Here is a 22486-nt window from a genome sequence, read left to right on the forward strand (position 1 = left end):
ACGCAGCAGGTTATCAGTAAGCTTGAACTTCATTAAAAATGATGTTTTTCTGTTGTTAAAATACGATGGAAATTACAATTGGTAGGATTTTCATACGATAAGAAAAGTGCAAATGTAGTCATTTGGAAAGATAGTACATCTCAAGTGCGTGAAATAAACAACAATAAGGAGCTCACTATTCTTCGCTTGCAAAATGTCAGCCGAAAAGAATCTTGAACAATCGTGTTCGGTGTGGGAACAGACCCTAATCAGCATTCTTTCCAGCTGAATTCATTGGTAATTTTCCCCTGATTTGACTAACAATATGTGTTCGTAACAGGCGCCTTCGAAGCCGGTGTGGAGCCGACGACATTGAAGAGCAAAAGCTCGACGATCGCAACGCGTCCATTTTGGCCATACAGCTACATTCTTTGAAAAGTAATGTATAGAACTACCTGGTATATGTGTATTATTCTTGTAACTAATATCATTTGGCTCTCCGGCTACGCAATACGTTCGTCCTTTCTTCTTGATTTCTCCTTTCTCCACCATTGTTGCCGACATGTCTTCATAGTTTTCTACATCACAGCTATGTAACATGATCGTTTTGGCCGCGCGTTAAATAATGACACTTTTTGGCCGCCAAATCGTACTTTCAATACACAAAAAAAAGTCAAGGAGAACTCGTTAGCTCCTAAGGTTCATTATTCCTAATTTTAAAAAACAGCTATCAAACAGAAAATGTAAAAAAAATTTCCTGTCATGGTGACAGTTTCTCTTCAAGAAGCTTTGGCTATTTTTTTTTTTTTTTTATCTAACCAGCCTAGGTCCCAATAGTAACTGAATGCATAAACGGAAATTACGAAAAGACCAATAGTTTAAACTTTTCAACCGGCTTAACATGAATATGTAAGTTCTCCATACTGTTCTCTATACATTTCTAAATGTACTAAGGAGAATCTGGCTAACAATCAAGAGCTTAATTCTTGAGTTCACGACTATTTCCTATATTCTCTTGACCTAAATATTTGATTTAGTGGTGATATTGTTATTATAGATCCCTATCACTCGTAGGGGGTTAAGGAGTTAAAATTTAGATTTCGCACGCGGCATTTGATTGACTGTATGTGAACACGATGTTAGTGATATTCTGATTTCTTCCCTCCCATTGGTTCTGGTTACTCAGTGACCCCACTTTCATTACATGCATTCAAAATTTTCTGTGGTAAATGCTACGTTGCTCATCACTATAAATTGGATACTACGAAGTATGTTGTTTAAAACACTTTAATTTGCTCTGTTCAAGTACATAAGTGAGAACTTTGCCTTAAATTCAGGTCGCTTCGAGCCTCGTGGGTTTTGATGGCTGTGAAATAAAGAGAAAAATGCAAAGATATGAATCATGTGAGTGTTTTCTTTAATTCAGTCAAATTGTAATCTTATGTGATTGTTTACCCGCAGATAAAAGTATTCGACCTAGCAAATCTACTTCTGAAGAAAATAAACACTAAGATCACATTTAGCTGGCCGAGAACTCGTGTGATGGAAGCTTCTCGATTCATAAACAAGAAATGAAGTGTTCTTTGATGCTTTCTAATATTTTTCTTTGCTTGATTTTAAGGTCGACAAGAGGTTTACGATTTACTAACTAGACTAACAAGATGATATGCTCAATAGAAAAACTTAATTAGATACCTGAATTTAGCAGAGTTTGCATGTCTTCATGCAATTTGTCCGCACAAACGGATGATATGAGCAGAGCCGAGTCCAATACCGACACCTTCGGTGCTTATCTATGCAATCTAGTCACAATAATTACATTAATTAGTACACACACAGGTGAATAGTGCTTTTCACGCTCGCTGATTGGCCGGTTCGGAACGTGATAAGCATGCAAATACCATTCACCTCCAAGCAGCCGAAGAGACAACATGGTACATCGAGATTAATTTAAGACCATTTTTTGGTATATCGACTGATTTCTTTGCCCTTCTGAAACAATTATTCACCTCAGTGTTTGTGAGAGTGTGAGATTATTACGAAATTCAAAACATTTTTCTCGTAACATCCCGGAACGTGACAAAAAGTGAAATATTTTCTATTGTCCAACTTCAAAAAAGACTTTCAGGAGCCAATGGGTATATATAAAAAGCCTTTCACAATTGCATAACCTATTATCTACTGACTGCTACAGTCCAGTTTGTTTGAAGGTCTGCGGTAACGCTTTGGCTGGTAATTCAGTAAAGCGAGCCCTGCCAGTATTGTATTTAATGGCTCGCGCGCGCCTATCGAAACAAAATCGGTAAAACATTATTTTGTTTTCAAACTTTTTAGTGATATACAGTTTTTTAATGTTTTCTTTGAAAGGGCGTGCGTTGGACGCTTTTTCCAGGAGGCACCCTATTTTGTTGTTGGTAAACATACGAAAAGTTAATCAGGGCGTCACCTATGGCCATTCCAATCGAAGTTATAAGATGGTAACGAATGTCTACTTCATTTTGAGAGTAACTTTAAACTATGACTTCCCTTCTCTTTCTAAACCGTTTTCGTCACCACTCAAATTTCCAATGCATTAATTTAACTCGGAAGAACTGGTCGGTGTTAGCATTCTTGTGGAAGTCCGTTCAAAGAGCTATCTGTAAATACTTTCTGGAAATTGACATATCTAGAGGCCATTATCTGAAAAATTTACCCCTTTTACTAATTTTCTCCTGATGTGTTATATATCATGCATTATATATTATATTGAGGTTTGCTTACTTCCTCCGCCTCCGCCTCCGCCTCCACCTCCACCTTGAAGAAAATAAAAGAAGGGATGATACTGTTAGTGTCACCTATAATTTCCGTAAGACCTCAGGAAATGCTGCAATAATAATGTCAAAGCATCAATAATAGTTGATTACAGGTGAAGATTAAGAGAATGAAAACAGGGTAGCCTTCCCTTAGTCCAAACAAGGTTTCTAACAATAACAAAAGGTCTTTCAAATACAAATTTTGCCGGAATACTTTGACATTCTTATTAGGTATGTCGTAATATTTGTATAGAAAATTATCTGTGCAAATGCAAAATTGCTCAGAATCAAGTGACTTTGAATGCTTTAAAACTCGTTATGAACTGGTTTCTTATGACGTTTTGTATGATATCCTCAGAGAAGATTGATAATTTACTCGTTCGTGATAGTTTTTCTGAAACCAGCTTCGTATCAATTTCTCGACATTTCGTACTGAACATAAAGCATTCTTCTGGACTGGACTCTAAGTAGGCTTACGAAGTTTTACCTGACTTCTTGCTGTTGATCCAGCTAATGAAGCTGCTTACACGAGCGAAAACCGTGTAGTGATCTGTCCTACACTGCGAATGACCCCAGCTCACAGCACCTCTCAACACCCATCGTCCACGCTCATTGCAAACAAAAGGTCCGCCACTGTCACCCTATGCAATTTTGTAGCAATAGATATAATGATAAAACATAATTATCCGTCAATCCAATGACTTCAAAAAGAAAGTCAATGAAAAGTGAGTTTATTTTTACTTCCAGTCACGGTTGATTGTGTAAGCCAAACTGGCCATTCATTTTGGGCTACAACTGTGTTCGGCCACACTTCAATGTAGGGGTGACCGCCGTTTCTAATTTTAAAGATTAATGTGTTATTCAATTACCTGGCATCCTCCTTTTCCTTGGCGTCCAGCACATACCATTGATCTCTCATCGACAGGAACCAGTCGTCCATTGACTCTGCTGCAGTCACTGTGTGAGGCAACTGGCAGCATAGCCTGTTGGAGAACGTCCGCTGCATTTCCGCCTCCAACAGTTCTTCCCCAGCCTACAAACGCAAATATGACACGTTTATTCAATTTTACCATGTATTTGATTTAATGGTCCTCGAAGCTTATATGTCTCAAAACAGATCGATGCCTCTGCAAAGCAGCATTGAATCAATTAAATAGCGAAAAATGAAGCATCGATAAAACTGTCTATCAAGTTTCACTAACCATTGAAAAGGGCAGTGACGGTGATGGTGTAAATACACAGAGCCTTTTCCATAATGTGGTTTTTCCCGCATTTTAAACATCATGAATTTACGGTAAAGACTGCCTATCGTCAAATTTCAATTTTTATACCATGTAACCTACTTGACAAATGAATGCTTTAGAGAAAACTTAACGAGATTTTTTTTATCAAAATAGCATACTTCTGATAGTTTTAATTGAAAGGACAGATATGCTGCTACACCGAACAAAATAACAATCTTCGTCTCCGCAATTTCAAAGTGTATATGAAATTATATCGCTGGATTACATTTTGAGGTTCAAAAACAAATTATTTCCAAATTTACTCAAAATTTATGTGCAAACGAAATTACGGTTTGAGAGTTAAACTGCAGAAACTTGAAAATACCAATTTCATCAAGATATCTAGAATTGAAGTGCGAAATCTATAAAGGAGAAGACTAAGAAGCAAATGCAGTCAACTCTGCACGAGGAGTCCTAACCATTGGAAGAGCCCATCACAAAGGAAAAAGTCTGCTTAATACGGCCGGCAAAACAAATTTACTAGATCTGGTATAGGAATAATTATGTTCAAATCATTCAAACAAATTCTAGTTACCTGTAATATAGCATTGCGATCCTGCTGGAATCCGACTCCCAGAAGCTGGTAAACACACCGTGTTGACTTTAGGACTGGGTGATATAGACCCAGCAAGCTGCAGAAGTGCTATGTCATTTCGCAGATTTCTCATACTGAATCCTTCATGTTTAAACAGTTGTCTCAAACGAAAGGTCCTCTGCACTTGTGTTGATCCTGTTCGACGGTGGGCTCCTAAAGACGCCATTATTGCAAAAACATTTATTTTAACAGATGATAAGTCAGCTCAAGTAAAACTGGGAGGTTGAAAAGACAAGGAAACGGGGATGTTAGCATCAAGAACATTTAATTTGATTGATCAATAAAGTGATTGTGATTGGAAAAGTCTTTTTCGAACACTCTTTTTCTTCTTCTGTTTAATTCTCAACTTTTCCCACATCTTAAACGATGTTTCCCCTTCTATTACTGAGTTGCAGAATTACCCAAGTTTGTAACTTTTGAAAATGTGAAAACCAGAGGATAAGTAACGAGTTTAGTTTCTCCTTTTTTACTGTTCTTTGGTTTTTTCTTGTTTCTTTGTTTGTTTGTTTTCTTCTTGGTATATCATCGACTTACCCACGACTACAGTGTATCCACTCGGTCTCGGGTTTCTATCCACACAATGGGCGGCAGTCACGACCCATTCCCTATCGATGAGAGATCCTCCACATATGTGACGTCCATTTACTCTGAGAGAAATCTGCCAGGGCCAGGAGTGTGGAGTGGCATTTTCCCCATTCACGACTCTAGCTGAAAATGGTTTGTTTCCACAACCTGCAAAATACAGCAACATCTAGACGAGTTTTAGTTATTCAAGTTCGTCAAGTGGCCCAGGGCTAAACAGTTTTAGATAATTAATCCTTCAGATATCAATAAGCATTCAAAAACACAGGCCTAAGAGAGCGCTAATTGGAGTTAAAAATGATTTTTCACTCATGAAAATAAGTGAGATACGTTATTATTCTGCTCGGCATTCTCAGATAGATGTAAAGAAAAAAGATCTGTAATACGCACCTTGAGAATATGAGACTGAAAGACACAAAAGTGTCACTCCGATCCAGAGATTCATCTTGACTGAAATGATCTCCAGTTTGGTACCAACCTTGGGTTGATGCCTTTTTTATGTACTTTAGTGTGATCTCAGCTACCCCTCACCCGGAAATCTTTCTCAAACAACAAGTCATTCGAATTTCCAAAGGATCATTCTATTTGGCTACATCTGATGACTCAGTTGGCGGCTACGTTTTTGAAAAGATCATCCTTTTCTTTTATGTCTGATATTGTGTTGTGTCAAATTCAATTCGAATGCAAATGGCATTGTTATGTTTATAAATGCTGTATCATATACTTGACAACAAACGCATTTCTATTTAACCTCATCGATGGTTCAGGTGGAGAACAAGCTTTTTAAAGAATATCCATAATTTTCTCTTTATTTTGCGTAGTAGTTAAATTTTATTTGAATGCAAATGCTAATTGTTCAACTGCGAAAAAATTCAATATGGCCGGACATTCTGTCCTCGTTATTATCAAAAACGTGAAAGAGTTACATACTGGTCTTTAAACAATCGTTTCTTCGTGGTCGCGAACAAAAGATCGGTTACGAAAGCAGCTGACTACAAGTACAAAACCGTAAAATCCACATTTGACGATCTTCAATAGCTTTATTGGCCTACTTTAATTCTTCTTGTCGAAACTTTTATCCGAAAGACAGCTGCACTTGCTCCTTTTCTCAATAGTTTACTTTCTTAACGCGGTTTTATGAGAACAAACCCATCGTTACCCAAAATTTACGCCCAAAGGAGCAATTCCTCTTGATTAGCTTTTTTGCAAAAGTTTGTAGTCTTCTTTTTTTTTCTAGATGTTGTTATACTGATGTGGAAAGGCCTTTAATAAAAACAAAAAGGGCTACTCAGTATAGACCACACAAACAGAAACAAATAGGAAAAAGGAATGGGGCTACACCTGGAAAGATGTTTGCCTGATCTCCTCATATAGATATGCAATTCATCTCCCACCGAAACCATGATATTCATCTTATACATCCTGAAAATGTTCCCTCAAAAAATTGAAATGTCCTTTTTTTTATTTTCATTAAGAGCAGAGTGATTAAAAAGGGATATTTGATTTAGATGCGGTTAAAAAGAGTGTGTAGTGTTGAGTGGAGTACAGTTTTTCAATTTACTTTCATTCCTGTAATATGCCGATAAAGGGATGTTTTAAAATATTAAGATTTAAGTTTAACAAAACGGCAAGCGACAAAATTAAACTTCGTGCTTTTTTCTTTCATCCGTTTTAACGCGTCAGGTGCCTTTTACCGTTTAATTGCCTTTTACCATTAATTTATGCTTCTTGCGCAGGAAATAGTTGAACCTCTGCGCCGGCCTGAAAGACATTGAGTGGCAAGAGACCACGAGCATGCACTCTTTGTAGAAGTAAGACATATAAATGCGAGGTGACGTGAAAACCCGCGAAGGGCATCAATCTTTTTTGTAAATCAACTACATGCATAAAGATCAGCAATATTTAGGCTAATTCCATTTATTTCCCTTCAACTTGTGGTCACTACATTACATCGATCAACTGCATAATGTTGACACCTCATTGGGTTTGATGCGTTCTCTAAAATACTGTGATTTGATGATAGGTTCATTGCTCTGAATAAAAGGGAAAAAAGAGATAAAAAACAATGAGCAACAAGTGTTTAATACTACAAGAGGTTTCCCTCAGATGTAGGTAATGTTTTTTTTCAAGGGGCATTTTCAGTCGCTTAATGTTAGGCTTAATTGTAGATTTTCAGAATTTTTCCCCTAACTTGTTTCGAGGTTGTTTCATACATTTGAAATTAAAAAAAAGATACCTTCATGTACATAATAACGTGAAAATATGACAAGTAAAGAGACTTGCTATTTCATAAATTTGGATGATTTCAATTTTCACATATTTTTATCGCTTTTCGCGAGCAGTCTTATTTCATACTTTCCGATCTTTTCTTAGGCTACAATTAGCTCTTTTAAAACCCTATGGAAATCACCGTCATGGAATCAATTTTACGCTGAGTAGATTATTAAATTAGGACGAACAGATCAACTGCCGTCTCCCCGCAACATTTTGCTGTGCCTCAATTTTTTTAAAACAGTTTATCATCAGTGTACGGCTTGGTTTATAATAGACTTACTGATTAATTAAGGTATTATTTTCTATAAATCCCATATAAACTGTCTGACTCTAATGGCGGTTTTTCAAAAATCATTTTTCGTTTCATTGTCCCCTTGATCCCATTTTGAAATCACTTGTGATCCTTGCAATTTGATTGGCTCTCTTGAGAAATATTCGCGCCGAGATCATTGGTGCAATTTTTTTACACATCGCATCTAAATCAAATCTTTTTCCCAGCCAGAAGACAGTTTTACTAAAACACAACAATCAATCAGATTTCAAGGGTTTTTTTTTTGAAGAAAGCAATGAAATTGCGGTAAAATTATATAATTAAAGACAAATTATGCAACTTTTTACAAATCAGCTCAATACTAGATCAGCAAAATATTGCGCAGACTACAAAAACCTGTATTTGAACGACTGAATTTTTTTTATTTCAAAATAGATGTATGAAAGTGGTAATTGAACTTCGTGTAGTGCAATTTTGGTCTGAAATCATACTTGTGATTTCAAATCAAACCTGCGCCGCACACTCCTTCTATTTTGAAATCACGTGTATAACTTCAGACCAAATCGCACTCCACCCGGTTAAATTACCATTATGAACCTCTGTGTTTAAAGCTTTGAATGAAAAACAAGATTAGATATTAATATAACAGATTTGCCGAATAAGATGTGGGCCATTTGATAAATTTCAATATTTTATGGTATTTTGTAGCCAACACGAACCTTAGACCATACATGACTTCTTCAGAACCTTGGGATCAATTCCTTGTTGACTAGAACCTAAAGACTGAGTCTATCAAAGTTCTCCCCTGTATCTGTTGTTTGCCTATAACATTACCCCCTAACTCCCACAAGTGACCAACAGAATTTCTCCTAACAATATCAAGACAATATCAAGCAGAAACGTGAAGAAAAATATCAATTAGGGGATTATCAGTTGCTTCAATACCAAATTCTTTGAACTAATATTAAAAGAATTGACAATAGACAATAAGGAGAATACTACTGATGTCTTAAGAGTGTAACGGTTATTTACCTTTGATCAACAAATGCCACAAAACTTTTTGCACCCCTCTCTCACGTAACCATGGTGACACATCCCTTTCCATCGTTCACAGTAGGAACCCCACTGATCAAAGCAGCCTTCAAGGAAGTGAGAACAAAAAACGATGACATGGAAAATCAGCGAACAACGAGGATTGGGCAATTGTCATGACGCAATTAACCCTCTACATGTACTGAACTCCCATAAGCGACTGAGACAGAATCTCCCCTTACAATATCAATAAAATATCAAGCAGGCAAGTGATGAGAATAAAGAATTAGTTCATAATGGTCCTAAAAAGCCGCATTTGGAGATTATAATCAATTAAGTATGCAGGACTCATACATAGATATATACATACATGCATAAAATCTTGACTGCAAAATTTCGTTAGAATTCCCTACTCTACTTAGAGAACATCATTTCACTCGATATTTCAATTGAAATATGAAAAAGTAACGTTCGTTTGCTAATTTATTATCATGAACTATTTAACATGGTTTGACCTGCACTGCGTTCACTCCTGCGTGAGCCATTTTCAGTTTCTGGAGATAAAAGCAAAAACATCGGTAATGACACTGACACTGTTCGTATCCTCTCTCGTATTGTTTTAATTTTATCGTTACTGTAGTGTGGAGAAAATGTAACTTTTAAAATAGAACGAGCTCTTGTGAAGCCGTGATACTGACTAATAATGATGATGTTGATAATGATAACAAAAATTACGATGCTGATAATAATGATAATAGTAGTGAGAGTGAGAAACGTTTTTTTGATAATGATACTAATAATTACAACTATAACAAAGATGAAGACGACGATAGTGAAATTATGATACAAAAATTCTCTCTTCTTTTCATCACCGTATCCGTACGTGAAATTTAATTGCAAGGATTATATACTGTTAACAGAAAAAGCTGCGTATATTGTTTGATATTTGAAGATTTTGTGTACAGCTCACTTGTTATTCGAATGTGGCGAACCCAGAAGAAGAAAAAAAAAAAAGCAATAATAACAGTAAAGTTATTATCCTTGCATTTTCTGCTCCAAAGAATTACGTACATCAACTGATTAAAGTTGTTTTTTGACAATTCTGCTTCTTTAAAAACTAGCACGTTCAATTTTTTTTAAAGATGAATTTGCCGTATTTTTGCTTTTGCATTACCAGAATTAGAGAATAAAGATTTAGATAAAAGGAAGTCAAGATATTAAAAACTTGGTTGTGCAAAAGAAGCTCAGAGAAAGCGCTTCTTGGGGTTTCTATAATGTCCATTAAGGCGTACGACCGATTAGATGCGACATAAGTAAATTCGGAGGTGCTAAATTACTGTTCCCAATCGAAAGGATTTTCACTTCTGAAAAATCGTTCGTCACCGTAAACACAGCTGATCTGAGTTTTACCTCTATACATTTTGCATTCCTCCTACACAATAAAGTCTGAGAGAGTTCAGTTGAGACATGAAAAAATTTTTTTACCCTTCCAAGATTTCACAAAGCCAATGATAACACTGGGATCTGATGTGGTTAAAGTTATTATGTTCCTCAGAGCCGAGAAAAATTTGCGCTTGATTAGTGCATACAATTAATCAGGAAATAATCGTAGGTAACAAACACCAATGCATTTTCCTTTCAAAAAACCCATCATTCACGCGAAAGCGCTCGAAAACTCTGATGAAATGGAGACTTTCCAAAACGGTTTCAAGGGTGGGAGCATTGTGGAAAAGCATTATTTTTAAAATGGTCCTTTTTAAGAGTGGGTGGGTTGAAACGGGAAGCATTTTAAAGTTGTATATAATTATGTTGCTAATTTCAGCGTTTTCGGGCGTTTTTGATCGTCAAAGACGCATCAAAAATGTATGCGTTCATGAAACGCATATAGATTAGTGTGGATACCTGAGGGGAAACGTTGATGTGGGTGAAATATTTTACTTCATTTTTCTATAATTAAGAAAACGGACACCTTTGAAACCATCAGGGCCCCAGAAGAAGGCTAAAAGTATTAGTTAAATTATATGCGCGAACACACCATAATGTCCATTTTCTCGCCTTCTGGTGCCACAAAAAAGAATAGAACACGTAACTCGCTTTTAGATTAATATGCCGCTCAATCTAGTTCATATCAGCTTTGTAGCTTTCGGTTTCCATTGTTATCTTATTGACCAAGAACATGTAGGGGTGCACTGTATGTAAACAGTCCCTACATGGAAAAGGCTTATCATTGAATACCGGTTGTATCGCGCCTTCCCCTACATTTTGGTATGAATGTGGCACAAGACTAATACATGTGAGCCTTTTTGTCCCTTGTTTCATATTTCTGAAACAATCATTGGATTATGGACACGTCATAACGCTTGTATCAAGATTGATTTTACTTCGCATGTTTGCATAGGAGCCGATTCTAGAGAATTTAGCTGAAACGTAAAACGGGGCGCAGTGAAGGTGTCTGGTGGCTTACCTTCTGTTGCAAAACTCACGTTCAGGAATAGAAAGAGCAAGAAAAAGGAGCTGATCTTCATGACGATACACTTAATTTTCTATGGCACCTTGTATTAAGGGTGATATAGGCCTTATTTTCCGGCAGGCAGGTTTTTAATATTCTTTTAAACAAACACAGCTTGAGCTGAACGCGTAATTGTGTCAAGCACTGACATAATTTTGAGTTTCTCTTTGGCAAACTGAATGACTTATTGCAGCGTGATATGCCACTTTGTGAACATTGTATAAAATTAAAATGAAACTGAAATGAACGATACATTAATAATGAATATTATACCTTGCTAAAAACTCATTTTCCTCGTTCCATGTTAACTTAAGTATTAAAAAAGAAACATAGTTAAATATTTTTTCACTTTGTGAACATTGTATAAAACTGAAATTAAACTAAAATAAACGATACATCAACATTGAAAGTAACTCCAAGCTAAATATTCATTTTCCTCGTATCATGTAGACTTAAGTATTGAAAGAAACATCGGTGAATATTTCACCTAATTTGTAGAGATGTTAATTGGAAGAAGCTGATCGCAAGGCGTTCAAAATATATGTCTGACTCTTCTACAAATTCTCATATAGTTGCCATCGTTAGGTGTTGCCGATTTAAGGTTCCCTGCTTACAGCAAGTTAAGCTGGTGTAACTGTAACCCTCTAAAGAGCTACCGTACTGTTATGTATTTCTCAGTGACGCCCGCATACACCAGAGGTTTTAGGGTAACACTTTCAGTTGTCGAAGTATAAGGGAGTCAAGCCATATATGAACGCTTATTTCCTTGAGTTACTTCTTGGGGTTGGCTGTTTCTCGACTTCTTATAATGATCCAGTTTATACTCTTTACCTTGTAGACCTTCAGTAAGAAATGTTTCGGAAGCGTTGGACCGTGATATTACGCTTTTAATAATACAAATATCAATACATCGAGAAAATACTGAAATTAAATTTATACTTTGATTTTAAAAGTGCTAATTTTTGGCATTTGCGCTTTGTTTTCGGAGTGCGGGTGAAAGTTCCAGTTTTGACCCATAACATCGCCACAATTGATGTTATATAGTCAGAATAAGGTGTAGAATTGAAGGCAACTATTTCTGTCATCAAAGTTTATCAATTTTCATGACAAGCGGAAAAATTATTCCATAAGAAAATCAGGATTTTTTTTAGTGTGTTTCGGAAAATCTCAGCTTGATGATTTCGGGAAATTTCCAGTTGTTAGTCATTTTTTGACTGAAGCTCGACCAGAAGACGTCTTAAACTACAGCTAAACCCGAAGATTATATCCCGCAGTCAGAGACCGAACAGAAGATATTTCTCTCGAACCAGAGTCTTAAGTTTTTGTGGTTCTGATTCAGACTTTGACAATGAAATATCAGGGTTATATTTCAAACCAAATTATCATCATTTACAATTGATCTATTTGCCTGAAATAAGTTTTTTTCGCTCAGGCTCTTTTCACGCGTAAGGAGGAGATCGGGCTTAAAAGAAAACATTACATCCCAAGATCATGCGCATTGAGGTTATGAGAATTAAAGAAATGATCGCGAACTCGAGAATCTCTAGATTGTTCGACAATTTCTCCTTGTATGAAAAGTATAGAACAGTATTGAGAACTTGCATACTGAAGTAAAGGGTTAAAGCTTTATTCTTCCTTCCTACTACAAATATCAACTACTAGTTCTGGTTAGTTGGCCTCTTCAGTCCACCGCTAAAGGAAAAAAAATAAATATGAAATTAGGGTCACCTGTCACGGAAATTCAAATGTATGTGACTCTGAAAGAAAGAGTGTGGCTTGAAGATTATTATGTTTCAACTGATGGAAACTTATTGGTCGAAAGGCATGTGCGCAAAGTTCTGGGGGTTCCCCAGAAAGCATCACAGTTTTTTCAACATTGAAATTTTTTAGACCCGGAGGATATTTCATTTGTTTCTCTTACCATCATAAACCAGTCCTGTGCCTTATCCAGTTGGTAAAGGTACTGACTCGGGCGAACACTGTAAAGTAGTCGGTCCTACAGTACTCGTGACCCCAACTTACAGCTCCGCGGAGAACCCATCGCCCGCCTTCATTGCATACAAAAGGTCCACCGCTGTCTCCCTACAGATATTGAGAGAAAATTTATTCAAAAATAAATAGTCATAAAAACCTAATGGAAGCAAATGAATAAGGAAATGAAAAACTAACAACACAACTATGGTCTCACAGAACGAGATATAAAAACAAACGAACACACAAAAAAACCGGTGGTAGGAATCGCATACACTTGCGATAGCTCGTCGTCAACAAATAAGTTAGCACTTGGAAAGAAATTCCAGCCGAATATTTTCCGAGCTGGCCCCTCTCATCTGGTCAATAAAGTGAGTACTTGTTAAAATAATTCGATTTATCGATTGATTAAAACAGTGTCTGTGCGGTTACCTGACATCCTCCGCGTCCCTGTCCTCCAGCGCAGATCATGGTGTCACTGTATACGCGACCGAGCCTTCCGTTAACATGAGAACATCTTCTGTCATCAGCAACTGGCAGCATTGCTTGTTGAAGAATGTTAGCTCCGTATCCTCCTCCAACTGTACGCCCCCATCCTTATTTTATAAACGAAAGATAAAAGAAAGCTCATATTCAGTTGATCTATCAAGCCGGCGTAGCGCCGATGGAAGCGATACAATTTACACAGCGTGCGTCCTAATCACAAAGGAACGAAAAAATCTCCGACCAAATTTGAACTCTGTCATTCAAGTTTATGAACGTTGAATGGTATAAAAAAAAATTACGATTTATGTGTTCCGGTTATAACCTCATTCTACCTGTGATGTAACATTGTGAACCAGGCCGAGCTCTACTTCCTTGTTGTGGCAGACAAACAGGTTTTGCCTTGTAACTCATCCGGATTGGCCTGTTTAGCTGCAGAAGAGCTACATCGAAATTCAATTGTCTATATCGCTCATGCATAATCACTCTACGTAATCCAAATATTTGGTCTTGACCCGGCCGCTCTCTTTGGGCGTGTAGTCCTATGTACAAAATGAAGTTTAAGCCTGTTTAAAACCTCGGAAAGAAGGTTAACTTCTAAGAGATTAAAAGGGTTGTCAAAGCAGAAACCTTGTTAGCCAATTTCAGCACAGGCTACAAATGTGGGTGTATACCTTTATTCCCAGTTGGCGAGCAGTTCACTCTAAAAAGGTTTTCAGAAAACCAAATAATTATTTCCGCGGTGTTTTTTAAATTTTAAACTCCAGATGACCAGTCTTAATTCAATTGTTCATCAATTCCTGTAAATTAAAGAGGCATTTTGTGTTCGGCCCAAATGATGTTAAAGCTAGCAATAAGGGAGCATTAATAACTCCCTTAAAGATTAATTTTAGCTACTTCTTGATACTGAGTAGTAAAAGAGATTTAAATAATTATCTATAGAGGGGAAATAAAAAGAAATATCAATGTACTACCTACTAAAAACCGGTTGCAAGTCAAGTGCGATGTATTTTGTGTAATATTAGTGACAAATTCAAAAGTAATTTTCGTATAACTAACTCGTGGCTAATTACCCACAACAACAGAATATCCCCTGGGGCTCCGATCCTTTTCGACACAATGAGAAGCAGTCAAAATCCACCAGTTACTTATGATTGATCCCCCACAAATGTGCCCACCCCTGTACCGTAATGAGATCTGCCAAGGCCAGGCGTGGCGCTGAGCATTCTGTCCATTTACCACTCTAGATGCCATGCGCATTCCGCAACCTATAAGAAGGGAATGTTATGAGAAACATAACAGAGAAAATAACCCCTTCCATTGAAACTTTCGACAAAATTCCACTAAAGTAACAAAACCTTAGAGCAGCCATCGCGTTCGAAGAAAAACAGTGATCTAAGAAATAAATTAAAGATTCATCTATCTGCATGAAGCGTTGGTCTAAACTCCGGCTGGATGGGACACTTGGCTTGAAAACATACTACATTCTTTTTCATGCAGCAACAAACACAAGAAACAGCATTTAAAAAAATTTTTCCCATAAATACACACACTCTCTTATTTAAGAGTTAGAAACTACTGGCAACTTTGGTGTTCAAACAAGTTATTTTTCCCAGAGATTCATTTCGATGAAAATTTTGGCAACGACACCATAAGCACCTACAGAGTGTCCTAGGAAGACTAAAAAAAATAAGCCCCTTACTTTGGCCGAGAGAAGGTTTGAGAAAAACAGCAGTTACAGCCAATAGCACTAACATCTTAAGGGATATCATGTTGACTGTCTAAGCGTAGACGATCTACTGCTTTGATGCAGAGAGTCATTTGGTTTTACCCAAGATCGCTCTGCAACATCTGTGTATGTGCATAAACATTGCAACTAACTCATGAGAACTGTGTATATTTCCACAAATAATATACTCCACAAACAGGGCTGTTTAAACCAGAGGCATGGCTTTAAATTGAATTTGCTAGTTTTTGATGGACGCTTCGCAGCCTATTACAGAATTGTACACAACATACAATAACAAATGACATCTATCTTGCTCCGTCCTCGTCTAAACAAACAAAGCTGCAGACGCGATATTAAATACCAAAGACTCTTCAATTTGTATCGTAATATCACTGTTTGAAAATCTCATTGAAAAATATATCAAATGCTCTTTTTTCTTTCAATCTTTTCTTTCCACCCGAAATCACTGTTTGCTCGAAGAGGTTATTTGCACTGCGAAACAAAATCAATCAATAGTTTATTTACCCACATAGCGTCTAGTGAGCTGGAAAGCTCGTTCAAAATACTTACGTGCTAACATAAAATAGCCTTAAAACATACAGAAATAAAAATATAGTATAACAACCGGCTGGTTTATCACAAAAAAGCTAAAATGTACAACTACGAATGTCGCTGTATTAGGATTAAGATGACTAATAATTGCTGTAACTAAGAATGGATTATATAGAAGCTGATTCTAGTATACAAGATAAAAGAAAAAATGGAATTAAAATGATTTATTCTTAACCGACGTCGCAAACTTGAATAGGTTTCATTTCCTTACTTCGGGTTCAAGTGAGTTCCAGATTTTAGCGGCTTGGTAAGTCAAAGAGTTCTTTATCCAGTTAAGATTAAGCCTTGGTATGCTAAGACATGCTAAGATTAACACCACTATCACTTGAGTTATAAGCTAAAAAAGTCACGAATGTACCTAAGGTTCGTTGCAGGGTAAAGATTTATAAGGTAACAAAAGTGAACTGCAAATCCTCTTATGTTTTAGAGTTTTCATGATCACAATCCCAAGTAATTCTTGATATGAGATAGTTTTACCGTAACCCAACACAAATCTTAAAATGTAAAAGTTAGCGTCCTCAAGACGACTTGCTTGCACTTTGCCCACACCCAATAAAAGGGGACAGCGGTATTCTGAGTGCGGCAAAACAAAGGAATTGTAGAGAACTATCATTATCAAACTAATATATAACCAGATAATTTGTCCTATACAACTGATCGCTGTATCAGCTTGGCACTTCACGGTTCTTTCATGTAGATTAGACTTAGAGAGAATTTGCAGGTCTTTAAAAGAAGTTGCCCCGAAGAGATGCTTGTATCATTCAACCTTACAGTGAGGCTTCTGAAGAGGGTAATGGCTCTTTCGGCTGACTGTAAAAGTCTTGGCCATTGTACGGCTAACGATTAATTTATTTCCATTAAGGTTTACAGAAAAAAAAATACGGTTAACATATTTGTAACTAACAGTTAAACTTGTTCTTTAACCGGCTATAAATTATTTTGTGATTTTACGGCCAACGGTCAACCCAACCGAGACACTCTACTGTGCGCACTTACTACAAGCTAATTTGTATCATTTAAGCCTTTGGAACTGGCCGGCAAATGCATGGTCTCCCTCGCAATTATATTGTTCGAGCTGGTTTGGTAACGCTCCGGTAATCCAATGGAGCAATTTGCATGACAAACCTAGAAGGAGTCTGCGAAGGAACCGGAGTAGTAAACTCAGAAAAAAAAAGAGGAGAGATCAGTTTTTAAATGAGTCTTTGATTGACCAGAACGTTTTCTTGCAGCTGACTAAAGAGACAGACAGCTGAAAGTTTTGTTATTGCTAAATTTGAAGTCTACCTGCCCATTTAATCACTCTTGAAGACAAACAATTTTTTTCTAAGGGAAAGATATGAACTTAACTTATTGTAGAGCTCCTCAGGAAGAAAAATAGTCAACGAGCGAACAAAAAAATCAGTAATCCAGTCAAATTGTAATGACTAAAACGAGAAACGAACGTTTAAAATAGTTCGTCCAACTATTTGAATTACGGCAGCTCACGCAGCTCAAAACATTTTTTCTATATGAGTGTTAAGGTTAACTTCAACAATATCTATCACTGTGGTATAACCTCAGTAAGTGTGGGTAATTGCATAAATAGATGTTGCGCGCAAAAGCTCTGCCTTCGAGCAGTCGTTATATTACGGAAGTGAAAGGTTATTCTTTCCAGTTGAGAATGTTAGAAAGTGGAAGAAAAATAAAAAAGAAACATTTTTTCAAAACTTTGTAATACCTTGCACTTTTTACTGCACTGAGTTTTGTTCGCAACACTCCGTTTCGAAGAAAAGTTGCAGATAGTAATGTGTCACTCTCTGTTTGTTGTTGTTGTTTCTTTTTTTGGTTAGTAAGATCTTTCAAACAATCAAGCACTGTCTGACTTTTAGCCTAACTAAATGTCTAGAGACGTAGATTAAAAGTAGCAAAGATAACAATATTGCTTATCAGAACTCCCTGGAATTTCGGGATTTTAACATCAGTTTTACCTTTAGGAAAGACCGAAAAGTAGAGAACTGGTGATAGGAAAGATAAACACAGACTAAATAATATAATTTTGATTTGAATTCTCAAAGACAAAGTAAAAAAGAAATTTATTGCAGAAGGAGAGGAGAGTTATATAAATACTTAAAGGTGAAAGGGCAAGTGGGTAAAACATCACGATCCACTTACATCTCAGGAGTCTCCAAAAGGTTATTTAACTTAATCACTGTCGCTAAAAAGAACAACTAATGACGATCCTTGAACAACACAATTCGTTCCAGACAGCTGGTCAGCTGTTAAAGCAAAGTAACACCAAATATAATGGATAGACATTGCTGCTGATACATCTCCGATTGCCTCTATATAATAAAATTCTTTCGTGCTACAACAAGATGCTTCAAATAATTTCTACACGAAAAAAACCTAATAGATTCTAGTAGAATGGGGTATGGGGTTTTTCCACACATACAGATTGAGATTTCTTTCATAGAAGATATCTGCATTTAGATATCAACTTTGTACTTGAGAGTTCATTCGGTGCAAAGTTTCACAGTTTGCTTTCGAGCTTTTTAAAAGTAAATAAAACTAGTGCATATAAAATTCAGTCGAAATGCAATTCATCATGTACCTGTAAACACCAACAGCAATAGAAGATGGAAACGTGCTAACTACAAGGCGTTGGCGTTGTTGAAAAGACGTCTGTTGTCAGGCTACGTGTAAAAGGAGCGAATGCTCCACATCTCTCAGCCGAAAACAAAATCTCCTTTCAAAATTTAACATATCTTCTTATTTTGGCTCGAAAGGAACTTTCTCCTAATAAAATCGATACATATTTTCGTAGAGAAAAACCATGGTTGAAAAGGCAAGCAGGTGAAACATCGCAACCATGTACATCTGAAGAGTCTCCATTGGGACAAAAAGGTTATTTAACTTAATTACTGTTGTTAACACGACCGCATGCGAAGCAATCTTAACAGACAGCAGCTCAGGTTGATAAAGTAAACTAACATCAAATATAATGGAGAGACATGTGACATAGGAAACAACGCTTGTTTAACAGACAGAGATCAATGCAAGATGTTACTTTCTTTAGACATCTGAACTTGTTCATCCGAGAAATGATGCAATAAATGTTACGTAAAACATTTTCAATTTTGCACTTGGCAGCTCACATGTTGCAAAACTTCAAGGCTTTTTTCGTGCTTTTCACTAAAAGTAAATAGAAATTTATGTGTTTTAAATGGGGCTTTTAAATCTTTGTCAAAATGCAATTTGCCATGTACCTGTGAAAACCAGTAACAATGGAAGATGGAAACTTCCTATTCACATGGCGCTGGCATAGTTGAAAAGAAATCTAGACAAGTTACATGGTGCGAATGCAGCGAATGCCCGCATCTGTCAGCTGAACAAAAAAATTCTCTACAAAATACAACGGTATCCCTGACAAAGCCATTTGTGGATCAACTCACTTTGCAATGATGTTGGCACTTTTGGCTTTCGCCACAGTTCTTTGCTCTGTTTCCTTCGTTGAAGGTACGGTTTTCTTAATGCCTCACTTCCGAACTATCCCGCCTAATCTTATTAAAGTTTCTTATTTGTTCTCTTTGCAGCCGTGATTAATTCTGTCTCTTTCTTCATTTGTACTTTTAAATTATTATTATTAACTCACAGTGATTAATTTGTTGATAATGTATATAAAAGAATTACGCGCATCTGATTGGCTGAAAACGAGTGCATTTTTCATGTAACATGAGTCCCAAATACAAAAAGCGTGTGTGCGCTGCCAAAATTTCGTCTGTAATCCGTTTTTCGTGTAAATTATTAAAAAGTAACCACATGATTTCGACTGCAATTTATTGTGAAGAGGCACAAGCGCATTTTGTTACTCATACCAATCTTTTTTTTTTCCACATCTTAAGGTTGCGGAACCCGAATGTCAGGAGCACGCGTGGTGGGTGGCGATGATGCAGCCCCTCATTCTTGGCCATGGCAGATATCCCTCAGGGTCCGTGGAACTAATCACATATGCGGGGGCTCCCTTATTAAACCCAATTGGGTGATAACTGCTGCGCACTGTGTTGGCGGAAATCTCAGGCCAAGTTCATACACGGTTGTCGTCGGTGAGTAAAAGTACATTATATTGTTTCCTTTATATATTATTGACAGTTTGTCGATCAATAGAATCTAAAAAGTAACTATCCCATTCAATTCCTAAATATTACAAATAAAATAATTTCATAAAAGCGAGATTCTCTGAAGGCAGGCCTTAGTAATCAAGTCAGAACAAATCTCAGAATATAGCATTAGGTTAGAATGAATTATAAATTGATTGTTCACATTTTAAATAAACAGAGGTAATTGTGAATTGGGAAGGAAGCGAAGTCTCACAACCTAATTGCGTTTCAGGGGCACATAAAAGGCTAGGTGTGACCGCTGTCCAAAAATCACATAAAGTAAAGAAGGTCATCCGACATAGAGGATTCAGTATGCGTCACTTGAAAAATGACATAGCCCTTTTGGAGTTGGAACAACCCGTCATGTTAAGCAACAAGGTGAACTTGGTATGTCTTCCATCGAGGGGAAGTAGCGCAGTTGTGGGATCAAAGTGTTACATTACTGGTAAATATTACCTTCCTAACGAGTGAGATATTGCTCCTATTATTGAATATTTTATTGAGTTTTCTTTGATCAAAATTACAACAGTAGATCAAACGCAGCAAATCTTCACACGGAACCGATTCGTGTTGCCTGACCAGCGCGAAAAAAAACTCGAATAACTAAGTCGGAATTGATCCTGATTTTGCAGTTGATTTCAGTTGGTTCAAAGGGTGACAAGGTTTTTCTTACGGTGATCAATCACTGGGCGAAATAAAACAATTAGCTTTCACCAGAAAGAGATAGCAAGGATGCTGACCTCAGTTTCAATCAGTATCTTACGCTTGAGCTACCTCCTAAATAAAATGGTATTTTCCCCTTTCTTTCAACGTATTCACAAGCACAGTCCCTTTTATGTAAAAAGTAATGCACTGAAGTAAAAATTTGAAAGGTGAGAAGGCCAGTATCATGTTTGATTCCAACTTGAATCACTCAGATTTTAATTCTTCGGGCACGGCCATGCCCTTGACCGAAAGATTTACGATCTTACAAAAAAATAACTTTTCAACAGGCTGGGGAAGAACTGTGGGAGGAGGACCTGCTGCTAACATTCTCCAACAAGGTATGCTACCTGTTGTATCAGACGCCCGATGCAAGAAAAGGAACGGCAACCTTCTCCCTGTTGACAAGACAAGTATGCTTTGTGCCGGAAGCGGAAAGAAAAATCAACCCGGTGGTTGCCAAGGAGACAGCGGTGGCCCCTTTGTCTGTAAAGAAAATGGCAAATGGGTGCTTCGAGGTGCAGTGAGTTGGGGACATAGAATGTGCAAAACCACTAAATACACTGTGTTTGCTCGCATCAGTAACTTCATTGACTGGATAAATCAGAACATATCTGGCGGCAACAGTGGTGGAAACACTAGCCGTAGGGCTTTTTAATGTAGTATAGGTTTGCAAACAAATACAAAAGAAACTAAAATTGAAGCTAAAAAGGCTCTTATTTAGGTTTTACTCAGTGGGCCGGAGTCTTAATTGTTAGAATCTGATTAGCAAATCGCGCACTTGTGAACGGCCTGCGTCATACAGACCTCCCGCCCGTTGACACACAACTTCTGAAAAAAGAGTTTCAATTATAAATTTACCTTACCTTAGCGAATGTTGCATTTTAATTAGGAAGTTAAAAATCATTTGCTGAAACTTTAGTTGCCAAACAATCAGTTACTGTCCAACTGACTTGGCCGACTAAAAGACTCTTCACTTTCAAGTTCTCATGTCGCTTAAAAAAAATTAATCAAAATTAAGGGTTGTTTATAACTAATATTATTCGAGGATTGGCTCAATAAAGAAAAAAATTCGTTCGTGTTGAAGCTCACGACAAGTTTTTATCTGTGTTGCAGGTAAAGCGTAGAAGATGAAGTCAAAGCGCCAAAGGTATACATTACTTTTTATCCTAAAACTCCCCGCATAAGATCAACAAAATTTGGCGGCTAATATTAACACTGCAAACTGTTAGATAAAGAAGTTTGAGCCGTGATGTGAAAACAAACGCCGCTTTCCTCATCGAGGAAATGATTACCAAACAACAAGAAGATAACGATCTGATACAGTGGAAATAATTTAATAATGATAACGAATATTCTCTATAGAGGAAGTTCCCGTCACATAAAGTGGTTTTCAGGGAGGTCCTGACTAATTACAATCAGTCTCAGAAAGATCTAACTATTGAAACTTAGTAAACTAAAGGTATTAAAATGCTGATAATATAATAAGAGGAAATATCCAAAATACCACAAAGTATCCTCTGAGTAGGTTACGGC

At 36.9% G+C, this 22486-nt stretch overlaps 3 protein-coding genes and 1 long non-coding RNA gene across 4 annotated transcripts; 1 reads left to right on the top strand and 3 right to left on the bottom strand.

Annotated features, from left to right (window-relative positions):
• Positions 1 to 1248: 1248 nt before the first annotated feature.
• On the bottom strand, positions 1249 to 5720 carry LOC113674909 (chymotrypsinogen B). The gene is made up of 8 exons (XM_027191404.2): positions 5622 to 5720; positions 5184 to 5381; positions 4590 to 4802; positions 3641 to 3804; positions 3259 to 3412; positions 2740 to 2772; positions 1675 to 1781; positions 1249 to 1345 (listed from the first exon to the last, which is right to left on the bottom strand). The coding sequence occupies exons 1-7, from the start codon at positions 5674 to 5676 to the stop codon at positions 1681 to 1683; spliced, it is 918 nt and encodes a 305-aa protein (XP_027047205.2). The 5' UTR covers positions 5677 to 5720; the 3' UTR covers positions 1249 to 1345; positions 1675 to 1680.
• Positions 5721 to 7132: 1412 nt separating this feature from the next.
• On the bottom strand, positions 7133 to 11416 carry LOC113674913 (uncharacterized). The gene is made up of 4 exons (XR_003446559.2): positions 11273 to 11416; positions 9324 to 9362; positions 8809 to 8915; positions 7133 to 7264 (listed from the first exon to the last, which is right to left on the bottom strand). It is a non-coding gene; the product is annotated as an uncharacterized LOC113674913 (long non-coding RNA).
• A 1506-nt stretch (positions 11417 to 12922) lies between these two features.
• On the bottom strand, positions 12923 to 15580 carry LOC113674911 (chymotrypsin-like protease CTRL-1). The gene is made up of 6 exons (XM_027191409.2): positions 15474 to 15580; positions 14845 to 15039; positions 14107 to 14313; positions 13721 to 13884; positions 13239 to 13399; positions 12923 to 13009 (listed from the first exon to the last, which is right to left on the bottom strand). Exons 1-5 carry the CDS (start codon positions 15541 to 15543, stop codon positions 13241 to 13243), a joined length of 795 nt encoding a protein of 264 aa, XP_027047210.2. The 5' UTR covers positions 15544 to 15580; the 3' UTR covers positions 12923 to 13009; positions 13239 to 13240.
• Positions 15581 to 19544: 3964 nt separating this feature from the next.
• Positions 19545 to 22157, top strand: LOC113674894 (chymotrypsinogen A). Its single transcript, XM_027191392.2, has 5 exons — positions 19545 to 19607; positions 19994 to 20194; positions 20481 to 20693; positions 21241 to 21594; positions 22067 to 22157. Exons 1-5 carry the CDS (start codon positions 19550 to 19552, stop codon positions 22075 to 22077), a joined length of 837 nt encoding a protein of 278 aa, XP_027047193.2. The 5' UTR covers positions 19545 to 19549; the 3' UTR covers positions 22078 to 22157.
• The last annotated feature ends 329 nt before the right edge of the window (positions 22158 to 22486 follow it).

The sequence above is a fragment of the Pocillopora damicornis genome, chromosome 8, assembly GCF_964200805.1.
Source record: "Pocillopora damicornis chromosome 8, jaPocDami1.2, whole genome shotgun sequence".
NCBI lineage: Eukaryota > Metazoa > Cnidaria > Anthozoa > Scleractinia > Pocilloporidae > Pocillopora > Pocillopora damicornis.